The following is an 11,688-nucleotide window of genomic DNA, read 5'->3' on the forward strand; positions in this document are numbered from 1 at the left end:
ATAGCAGGTATGGTATAAATGGGTATGGTGCACATATCTTAAAGCATGGGAGGCAGATATAAGGTTTCCTATAACTAATTTATGTATCTTATAAGGAAAGCGACAGTAACCTCACATAACATGCATACAACTAATTCCTTTACTTCTCTACCCTTAAGAAGCTTAACACTGACCTAGTTGTGTTGTTCTGAGTACAGTTTTAAGAAAGACAGGACACAATACCAACCACCCTCTGAAATGAACCAGAGAGAGAACACTAAATATTTGGATGAGGACCAAATTTGGATGGTTACTGTGGCTTGAATGTGTAGTGGATGATGACCTCACGGTCAAGTCGAATCTGCTGGATGCACTGCGTGTCAGTTAGCTCCAGCATATCCAAACAAGGTCGGAACACTTGCAGCCGCCTTCTTTGCACTTGGTTAGTTCTGGTGCTCTTGGTTAGACCTAGCCATACAAATTGATTTGGATAAAAGCATTCTACTTCACTGTCTGAGAACAGTCGTACCTGTGGCATTTTGCTGACTCATTTATGGCATAGCTGTCAATCACTTGGAAGAACTGCTTTGAATAGAGGAACTTGGATAGTTTGAAAAACATCAAATTGGAATAATGTTTTTGGATTTGTTTGCATTGCCTTGATTTTACTTGTCAAAACTGCACTGCCAAAGCTGATACTTTCAGTGAGGAGATCGTTATGACCTTCAGTTTCTTCCACACATCCCCAAGCCCTCATCCATTCCTCTGAAGTCTCTCCAGTGGAAGGTCTCCATTCTTCCACTGTCTCAGATCTCTCCCTCCCTCCCTCTTTCCCTCCACCCCCTTCTCTCTGTCTCTCTCTCTCTCTCTTCCCCTCCAACTGTCCATCCACCTCACCCCTGGCCCTGTGTGATTTAGCACCTGGCTATTACGGCTGCTGTTTATGGAGTTTGGCGTAATCATTTGCTGAGGGGCCACGGACGGCACGGCCATAAAGTGGGCCGCAGTGTGAGGCTCCGTCTTCAGGCCATCAATCAGCCGCCACCTCGAAACAAACGGCCTCCTTCCACGCTCCGCCGGGATGGGGGATGGGATTGGGGTGGGTGGTGGTGGTGTTGTTGCGATTGATTTTTCCATAACTCTCAACGATTAGGGTGTGAAGGAGAGAAAAAGTGAGTGAGGGAGGGAGGGTGTAAGTGGAGAGGTGACTGGCTTAGATGGAGGTCGAGGTGGGGTAGAGGGAGGGACACAGATTCTCGAGTGATTTTGTGAAAATAAGCTTGCGTGCAGCAGGTGCCTCCCCCCCCCCCCCCCATCACCAGTGTATGATACAGTCTCTCTAAAACATCGCCGCGAGTAAATGCCTGAAATGGAGGCAATCCGGGGAGAGCGTTAACAGTGTAAAAAGAATATTCCGGGCGCTCGGCCTCCTCTGGAACTCCCCCGCGGCCAAGCGCTTGCTGCTCATAAAGGCGGACGCTCTCCATGCGCAATGCCCTTATCATCCCGTCAGTCCCGGCTGCAGTCGCTTTCTCTGGCCTCCGAGGCTTTCGTCTGGAACAGTCAAAGGCTTTTATCAATACCCATCAAGAGTCCAGTCAATAGGCATGCATTCTAAAAAGCTATCTTATTTGTGCCGACAACAAAAGGCACAATATAAAAAGAGAGAGATTTCAAAGATTTTTTCCCTCCCCCCCTGTAAAAATCTATTCAGCCACCCTAAACAGCCCAGCGAAGCTTGGCTCATTTTCTCTTGTCTGTGGCCTTATCCATTTAGTTCAATTCGACTGGATTATTGACCTGCCCTAAGCACCCTATAAGCAGAATTAAACAGGTGATCCAAATGAGCAGCAGGCCTTTCCTCTCATGCGAGCCACGGCGCTGAGGTTAGACTTTTATTCTTTTATGTTTACCCGAGTGGAGGGGGTGGTCAGCTGGGAGCCATGTTCTCCTTCGCAATGACATCCTAGAGAGATGAGATGGACTAAGCTTTAGGGCTGGGGTTCTGAAAATGGGCTTAGTACTTAAGAGATTATTCAGGAATTCTGTCTTGTTGGAAAAAACAACAGGGACATTTTTTTTTCTTTCAATTATTTGGAAAAACTGCAAAAAAAGGTTTGCTCTTAGCAGCTGTGGGAATCAAGGATGGTGTTTCAATGAGATAATAGGTCTTAATCCGTATCTCTCTCTGTAATCTTCAAGTCAAAAATAACGCAAGTTAACGGTGTTCGGTAACGTTGTTCGGTAACTGGTTATTTATCATTTTTATCCACCCCGAACGTAATTCATGTAAAATTTGGTTGAAAAGGTTAAGTGTACGAAACACTGTTTCTGTGTTTCTTAGACACGCTGAGTGACCTTCCGAATCTAGCATGTTTTTGTGAAGAGCATTGTATTTACTTGTGTAAGTTATAAATTAGGAAACATATTTGAATGACCCTTACAGTCCTTAGACTTCACAGACTTAAATTCCTCCATTTTCAAGCTGATGTGTTCCAGTCTGTCCTTTTGTATCTCAGCCAATAACATCTTGGCACTACTGTAGCGATGCTAAAGTCATGGGTTTAAGTCCCAGGGAGCCCAAACACTGAGAAGATGTCTGCCTGCATTGCACTGTAAGTCAGTGCAGACCCGCGTTTGTTTGAGCTCAGTGCTTTGGGTGCTACACAGGCAACCAAAAGGTTGCAGGTGTCAGATCCTGGATTGGCACACAGGATAATTTGGTTTGTGTCTAGTGTGATGCCCTTGAGTTAAGGAAAAAACACAGATGTAGGCCCTTTGACCCCATCTACCTCCAGCTTTAGGTTGTTTCAGGTTGTTTTCCTGTCTTTCTATCTGCTAGCCACATCTCTCTCTCTCTCTCTCTCTCTCTCTCTCTCTCTCTCTCTCTCTCTCTCTCTCTCTCTCTCCCCCTCTCACTCCTGAGGACCACTACAAAAAGAGAGAGGCTGGTTTTAAAACCGACCTACCCGGGGTACCTAACAAGCCAAATTAATGTCTCTCCTCTGTTGGCTCTTGCACAGAGGACATCCACAACCACTTCCAGAAGTGCGAGGTGGAGTACCTGCAGTTTGCCTTCCGCTGGATGAACAACCTCCTGATGAGGGAGCTGCCTCTGCGCTGCACCATACGCCTGTGGGACACGTACCAGGTACTGGGGGGTAGTGTGTGTGTGTGTGTGTGTGTGTGTGTGTGTGTGTGTGTGTGTGTGTGTGTGTGTGTGTGTGTGTGTGTGTGTGTGTGTGTGTGTGTGTGTGTGTGTGTGTGTGTGTGTGTGTGTGTGTGTGTGTGTGTGTGTGTGTGTGTGTGTGTGTGAGGGGGGGGGGTTGACAGGGCTGCTTACAGCAGGGGCTTAGGAGAACCCACTCCAGGGGATCTGCCCTGCAGCTGAATTGAGTTGCTACAGTAATTGAACACACCTGGGTCTGATGCACATTTGCCCTCCTGGAGGGTGCGCGTGCTAAATCAGATGTGGTTGATTAGGGGCTGCAGCCTTAGATGTCGTCCACACGACAACAGAGTTGTGGTTTCAAAATGATCCGTTAATTATTAACGAGAGGTCATCCATGTTCCCCCGGAAACACAACAACTCCTAGCTGGGTCGTTTAAAATCAAATTTCTGGCTAACCTATGCTGCAGGGTATTTTAGACTGTAGCCGGGTTAGATCTGGTTAGGAAACCTATTTTGGTGTTATGTATGATGTTGTATCTTATCTCAAATATCATCAGTTGCATATGCAGGAATGCTATATCATGAGATGGGTTTCCATCCAACTCGTATGCATATTTTAAGCGCATTCATGAAAATGTGGCTGAAGAAACTGCTAGTCTGTGCGCATTTCCATCCACTGTGTTATGCAAATTAAAAATGGACACTCCTAATCAAGGGAGGAGTCGTGAACAGCTGTGGGATCAAAACGTACGATTGTCAGAGCAACTTTAAAGGAAACACCTAATAAAATTGCAACAATCACGAATTTATGCGAATAAACCCATTTTCATCAACCTTAGTTGCACTACACCCTATGCGAATCGGAAGTTAATCCACACAATTTCGACTTAGAAGATTTAATGCGAATTTAAATAGTTTCCATTCATGATGTCCTATTTTAATGGTCAAAATTTGCATTTAAATAGTTGGATGGAAACCCAGCTAGTGACGACACCTGACTGAATATTTGCGGGAAGGTATTATGTAGGAGAGCGTTTCTATCTAGATAACTGTACTTTTGCATGTGATTCATATGTTGCGTGTAGCTGCTGTGAACCTCTCCAAATTACAGGTCCGTTATGTCGTTGGAGAGCTGTGTACTCATAAAACGTTTCATGAGATGTTCATAATGAATCGCACAAGCCTATTGTACTAATACATTGTGCATTGTACCAGCCCCATTGTACCACCATGTACCAGCCATATCTGCAGAAGAATAGGATAATACTGTACTGTTGGGGCTACATTCACACTGCAGACAGCACAAGGCTTGCCAACAACCAAATAGCATCACCCATAAAAGACTGGGGAAGTCGGTTTCATTATGTAATTTGAAATAACAGGATCGATAGGGCAGTCAATGATGGCGATTCTGCAGCATGAATCCTCAGAAAATGGAGTGGTTGTTTTCTTTTTCTGTGTGTTTTTTTTTCTTCTTTTCTTGTATTCTTGGCCCTGTTCATACAGGGAAGAAGAGCTTGTGGACACGAGCCAAGGCAATATGTTTTGTTTCTTTTATCTCCTGGTTGTTTGTTTCTTTTTCATTATTCAAACGGAACTGTGCAAAGAAAGAAATAACTCAGTTTTTTTTTTTTTTGCCGCTTTTTTCACCAAGCGTCTGGTGTAGTTCGGCGGGAATGTTCCACTCGGAACATGATCGTCTGGGACCGCTACGAGGATGATACAATAGAATAGTGTCCAGCCTATTGTGTGGATGTGCACTTGTATACAACCAGCCTGTGTGTCTGTGTGTATGTGTATGTGTGTCTGTGTCTGTGTCTGTGTGTGTGTGTCTGTGTGTGTGTCTGTGTGTCTGTGGGCTAGTCTCTCCATAGCCTGTAAATACTGTGACTGCATCACCTCCGCTGCACTCATCTACAAAGACATAATTGCAGCCGACAGAGCAGGAGGTGTGTGTAACCACACTCGCCTCTCTTCCCTCGCTTCCACATGTCTGCTCTGTCCGTCCCTCTCTGCTCTCCTCATCTCTCACCTCTTCATCTCTCAACACCCTCCAAGTATTTACAGTTAGGCCTTTCTGTTCCTTTGCTTTTCCCATTCCTCCCTCCTCCTCCTCCCCCCCTCTTTCTCTCCCCCCATCTTTTATCCTTAGGCACTCTTCGTCTCCTCTCCCTCCATTCACCCGCCTCCCCCCACCAACACCAACACCAACACCAGCCTCCATCTTTCCCTCTTTGCTATGAGGTCACACTGAGGCCAGCCAGACAGGCCAGCAATGGCCCACCTTGTTTTTCAGCTGAAAGGGCCGGCGCATGAATGAAGCGCCTGAGTCCGGGGTGGGAAGAGAAAAGAGCAACTGTTCCTCCGAGCTTAATGGGTGTCGCGCCGCCACTCCTGACCTCCCCTCCACGCCACCTCTTGTGTGCGAGCAGACATCACCTTAATTATGTCACAGCCTGAGCTTAATATCAACGCAGACGCAGTCCCTTTTTCACAGGCGCCGCGGATGAATGGCTTTGTCTGAGCGGCTGGTAGAGAGAGCAGAGGCAAGAGAGGAATAACTTTTGTCTTGTAATGGTTTGTTCTTGGGAAAGGATGCTCTGTTTTTTTTTTTTTTCTTCCTTTTTTTTCATTGTGTATTCAGCAAATACACCCTCCATTTGATCCATGCGCTTATGCAGATTTGGCACGCAAAGCTTATCCATATGAAATATTTAAATTGGGAGTCATACCTCTTTATGTCATTAAGGAATTGATCGTTTATTATTCATGGAAGAGCTGGAATTTTGTATTTTTTTTTCCCCCTCTGCCTCCTCGCCTTGCATTTATAAAGCGGATCATATCTAGTCCAGACTTCCGCTGGCCGTCCATCTTCTCCTTTTCAAGGTGCATTAAGCCCAAAGCACAAAAGCCTGCCCCTGAAGATCAATTAGTCTCTCCACAAAGCAGCCCAGACAGAGAAGCAGATGAGAGGGGTTTGGGAGACAAAGAGAAAAGTCATGTTAATGTCCAACTGGAGCGATAAAACGGCCACGTCTTACTTCCAGTCCATTAGTGCAAGCAGGCAGGCAACCTTCCCCAAGTCCCTATACCCCCCCCATCCCCCCGTCTTTGGATGAGGAATGAACACGCAAATGAATGAGCAGACACATGCGCTGACTCGCTTCAACAAAAGGGGTAGAAGGAGGGATGGAAGGGAGAAGAAGGGGAAAAAAGAAGCGAGTTTCACACAGGAGTCCTGTCTCTTTCAGTAACTCACCCCCTCTTCCTCACGTTCCCTATCCTCACACAGGAGTCCTGTCTCTTTCAGTAACTCACCCCCTCTTCCTCACGTCCCCTATCCTCACACAGGAGTCCTGTCTCTTTCAGTAACTCACCCCCTCTTCCTCACGTTCCCTATCCTCACACAGGAGTCCTGTCTCTTTCAGTAACTCACCCCCTCTTCCTCACGTCCCCTATCCTCACACAGGAGTCCTGTCTCTTTCAGTAACTCACACCCTCTTCCTCACGTTCCCTATCCTCACACAGGAGTCCTGTCTCTTTCAGTAACTCACCCCCTCTTCCTCACATTCTCTATCCTCACACAGGAGTCCTGTCTCTTTCAGTAACTCACCCCCTCTTCCTCACATTCCCTATCCTCACACAGGAGTCCTGTCTCTTTCAGTAACTCAGCCCCTCTTCCTCACGTCCCCTATCCTCTGCCGCCTCCGTCTTCCTCCTCCTCTCTCTCTCCCTCCCTCTCTCCTTCCCTCCCACTCACTCTCTTGTTTCTTCCCTTCTCTCTCGATCACACTCTCCTTCTACTTCTCTCTGTCCCACCTTGGGTTTGTCTTCCCTGTCCCTCGTGCGAGGGCTGTGTTTCGACATAGATTTCACACATAGCTTTAAGGGGGACAAACAACCCATAACACTTGAGGGAAAAAAAACAAGCCTATTTATAGCACGCTGCTTCTGACGAAATTCTCCTCCTAGGAGGCGCAGGCAAAAATACACTAGCAGGCTGAATACAGGAAAAGTGAACTCTCTCTCTCGAAGGAAGTACACTTCATGTATTGTGCAGACTGAACATAAAAGGGTATGCGAGGCATACAGGAAGTCATGTACCAGCTAGTCCTGTCAGAAAATACAATGCATGTGCTTGCTTTGTGCTTCCATGCAAGTTTGCTTTCTGTGATTCCAGTCACCTGTAATTTGCTAGATCACGCGGTCCCTTTTTGTTCCGGAAGGTGAACCTTTGTCATCGAGTTTCTGAACAGTTCCGTAGTGAAGTGTATATTGTTTCCACTATCCGTTTTGATGTTTTTTTTGCTTGTTTAATCTTACATCCAGATTACAGTTGGCCTTAAGGACTGCCTACATGTAGCCGGATATTGACAGTGATGAGGGTAAAGACAGAGAGATGTTTTGCTCCGGATTAAATCAATGGCCGTGGCCTTCGCAACACCTGCAAACAAAGTAGAAACAAATCAACCAACAGCAAAATCATTGTGGTTGTCAAGTCCATCCTAAGGTGAAAAATATAGGAGTGCATGAAGAACTTTAGTTCATCAAATAATCAGTTTTTCCTTAAAAGGATGCGAGGACACATTTACAACCAAAAAGATCTGAGTTATTTGAATACAAAAAGTACATTAGGCTTTTTAATTATTTCTGCTTCAAACCATATTTAATAATTATGTAATAAACTGCTTCATAACACGGCTTGGTTCTATGACTCATTCTGTAGAACATCAATTAACTTTTTTTATATATTTGCACACCTATGAAATGGTTCCAGTTTTTTGTACCATATAACAACTAGCATATCAACTATGAACTGTTGCATTGTGACAGTTTCAAATGATTTGACCAAGGAAGTACAGACAGTAACAACATGCATATGTCTGAAATAGCTTTCAGTAGCAGTACACTACATTTTGGCTGAGGACCACCGTAATTTTACAAAGCTAATGCTCAACAGAATGCTGGAATATGCTTGCTTGGCAACGAGAGGTATGGAACTAACGACTGGGCTTTCGCTTAGCAACCATTCATGTAGAACTAGTAACGGCAGTTTGTCCTGCAAAAAAAGACTCAGTGTGTTGTGGAAAGAAGTAGTTCTAGTCAGTTTTAGTGACGAAAATGTGAAAATGATGTCCTCAAATGAACATTTAATGCCAGTGTGGCAACCACAGGATCAGCAGGGTAATGGACTCCGCAGCATTCAGGGGGAAAAAAAGAATGCACTTCAAAGTGGCCGCCTTACCACCATGCATTATCTTCTGCTACCCGAACACTATGTCGTCCATTATCCCTGACTTAAACTGTATAAAGAGTATAAATGGTAGGAACGGTATGAACACCTCCATTATAAAGTAGTAGTTAGTTCTAAACGGCAAAAAAAACATTTTTATTTGGGCTGGATTTTGTAATACTTTTCTATTTGCTCACGCGCTCCTAAATACATTTTCCAGTTCGCATACATCTGTTTTAAGTCACAAATGCGAGTGAAACGCTGCCCTGCCAGGATACTTTTCCAGCATTGACATGTCATTCAATACAATTACAGTGCCTCAGTGAAATGTGCCTGGTTTTGGTTGATTTCAAGGAAGGGGGAAAAAAAATCAACAATTTTCTCTTACTGAAAACATCTTGCGTCATGAATTTTGGGAGTTGAGACAGTAATGGGAGAATAGCTTTAGTATACCCTACACTGAGCAAAGCGTGAAGTTTGCAGATTACATTTTTTATAGCGAAGTCAGAAGCCTATAACAAGCTATGTGGGTGGTTGCTGAAGTAGAGAGTATAACGTGTGCGCTAAGTTTGGTCAGGCCCTTCTGACAAGTATGTATGCTGTGTGTGTGTGTGTGTTTGTGTGTGTGTGTGTGTTTGCAGGCCGAGTCAGAGGGATTCTCTCATTTTCACCAGTACGTCTGCGCTGCCTTCCTCATCAAGTGGCGCAAAGAAATCCTCTCCATGCTAGACTTCCAGGTATGACTCTACCTTGTTAGTGTGTGTCTGCATTTGTCTGTGTCCGTGTGAGTGTGTCTGTGTGTGTGTCTCTCTCTCTCTCTCTCTCTCTCTCTCTCTCTCTCTCTCTCTGAGGGTGTGCATACGGCTTAATGTAAGCGACCCTTTTCGGCTATTTTTGAATGGCAGTATGTGTGCGCATCTAGTGTGTCTGTGTGTGTGTGTGTGTGCGAGAGAGAGAGAGAGAGATAGAGAGAATATTTGAATGCACCATGGTCCCGTCAGACACTTTGTTGCAATTGGAATAATTGGCCCTCCAGTTGAACGGGCTCAGAGTAACCAAATTTCACAGCCCACTGCTTCTCCACACCTCAGTGGGTCCAAAATGAGAAATTTCTGTTCTTCGCCTCGCCTGCGCTCCCCTCTCTTTCATGGTGTTTTACTCCATTCCCTCGCTTCTGCTGTGCTCTTGGCCTGACCCTCAGGGTGCGCTGAGAGTGTGTCGGACATGTGTGCACGTGTGACTGTACGCGTGTGTCTGTACGCGCCTGTGTGTGTGTGTGTGTGTGTGTGTGTGTGTGTGTGTGTGTGTGTGTGTGTGTGTGTGTGTTTGCACGCATGCGCGTGTGCACCCGTGTGTGTCTGTGTGTGTGTAGAGGTCTGAAGGAATATGAAAGACACACACACACACACACACACACACACACACACACACACATCCTTTCAAGCGTGTCACCACTCAAGAATCCCCTGTGTTTGCCATGTCACTCTCTCTGTTGTTACACCTCGTTTTATTTTCCCGAGGATTTTAAATTATTTTTGAGAAAACTGGAGCAGGTAATTACCATGAGTCCCGCACACTACATTTTTGGGGGCAGAAGCAGTCATTTAAAAGAACACAAACTTCCCACTTCATATATTCCACCATCCAACACACCAACCCTCAGCTGCCTGTTCACCACATCTCTCCCCAGGTCATGATATGGTCCATTTCACAGCTGAAGCTGGAGAAGTGTTGCTATCACGTTAGCGTTAGCACCCTCATCAGGTCTTAGCCAAGATGATTAGAGCAATGGGCTGTACAAACAGCACTAAAGTATCCCTTTCCGAGATGCATCAGTGCGTCCAGTTTTACCATCGTTGAGAGATGATGCACGATTTAAGTCGCTAATGTAATGTTAGCGCCTCACTATTACTTGATTGGCCTACACCACATATTGACTTAATAAGGGGCTAATTGAATTTGAACAAAGAGATTATATTCAGAGAGCAATAGTAAGATCTGATTAGCAAATAAGATCATTAAGATTAGGCTGTCTCATTAAGAGATATCTTGTTGATCTCAGTGGAGAATGAATATGCACCAGTGCAGAGGAAAAAAAATCAGGGGTGTTTTTGACATCCTCATGTCTTTAATGATGTCCCAGGAGATGACAAGGCTGTATTAATTTAAAAAAGCTCTTTGCAACTGTGCTCATTCCATAGTCTCCCCCCCCCCCCCCCCCCCCCCCAATTACACAACATGGTAGGGCTACGCTTGAGCGTGCATGTTTCCCTAACACGTGACTCGACTCCAGCCAGAAAAACAACAACAACTGCTATTCCAAAAACACAGAAAATCACATTCTATTGTTTCAGAGGGATAAATGAGCCGTCTGTGTGGTTATATGAACTCAAAAATCGATCTGCAAAAAAGTCAAACCTCTTTTTTTTAATAAATCTCTCTTTTCAGGGTCTCCTCATGCTTCTCCAGAACCTACCTACAATCCACTGGGGCAACGAGGAAGTGGGTCTGCTCCTGGCCGAAGCCTACAGACTCAAGTACATGTTTGCGGATGCCCCCAATCACTACCGGAGATAAGTCCCTATACGGTGGCACAATGGCATGGACCTGGAAGCTTGAAGTTTTTTTTTTATTTTGACTGACAAACCCTTAGAATTGACTGATGTGTTAGCGAACTAGAGCTGGTACGGGTAAAAGAGGGGGCATAGGGGGTACCTCAACACTCCTGTCAGCTGTACTATCTTCCCCCTCCCTCCTTCCCTTCCCCCCGTAGATGTGCCCCATGTGAATTTAATGCAGCTGAATCTGTCATGTCAACGTCAGGAGAGCAGCGCAGTGCGGAGACGAGGGCAGAGTGTTCTCTCTTGTCGATACTCCCTCCCCCACCCCACCCCCCCACCGCGACGACCAACGGCCACCCACCAACGTGTGTGAATGAAGGTGCGATGGCCGACGGCCTTTAGCAAGCATCCCCGCAGCAGCAGCAGCAGTATTGACTTTCTTCACGGGGCGGATGAAAGACCCCACGCGGAGGGGTTAGCGAGCGAGCGATCGTCGGAGTGAAGACGACAGCGCGAGGCGATTGTGCCTTGGTACCGCGACGGATTTGATCATAGCGTTCTCAGTGTGCCCCGTGCTCTTTTCTGCTGCCATGGTCATTACCATGGCCGCTCTGTGTTTCTCATGATGAATGCTCCACGCCCTGTGTGTCGAACACCAATCTCAGCCCGCCATGAGTGCGTAGGGCTCATGATCCTGAAAGTCAGCAGAGGAGGCACCGTTGCCATAGAGGCCCTCTGGGTAG

General features: G+C 45.9%; 1 protein-coding gene across 2 annotated transcripts in view; it reads left to right on the forward strand.

Annotated features, from left to right (window-relative positions):
* The window catches only part of tbc1d22b (TBC1 domain family, member 22B), a 43,076-nt gene extending 31,758 nt beyond the window's left edge, over positions 1–11,318 (forward strand). For both annotated transcript variants that reach the window (XM_031565879.2, XM_012815701.3), the window contains 3 exons: positions 3,003–3,130; positions 9,026–9,121; positions 10,833–11,318. In XM_031565879.2, the coding sequence (XP_031421739.1) occupies positions 3,003–3,130; positions 9,026–9,121; positions 10,833–10,961 (353 nt within the window). In that variant the 3' untranslated portion in view covers positions 10,962–11,318. The remainder of the gene's footprint in view (positions 1–3,002; positions 3,131–9,025; positions 9,122–10,832) is intronic.
* Positions 11,319–11,688: the final 370 nt, after the last annotated feature.

Source organism: Clupea harengus, chromosome 4, assembly GCF_900700415.2.
Source record: "Clupea harengus chromosome 4, Ch_v2.0.2, whole genome shotgun sequence".
Taxonomy (NCBI): domain Eukaryota; kingdom Metazoa; phylum Chordata; class Actinopteri; order Clupeiformes; family Clupeidae; genus Clupea; species Clupea harengus.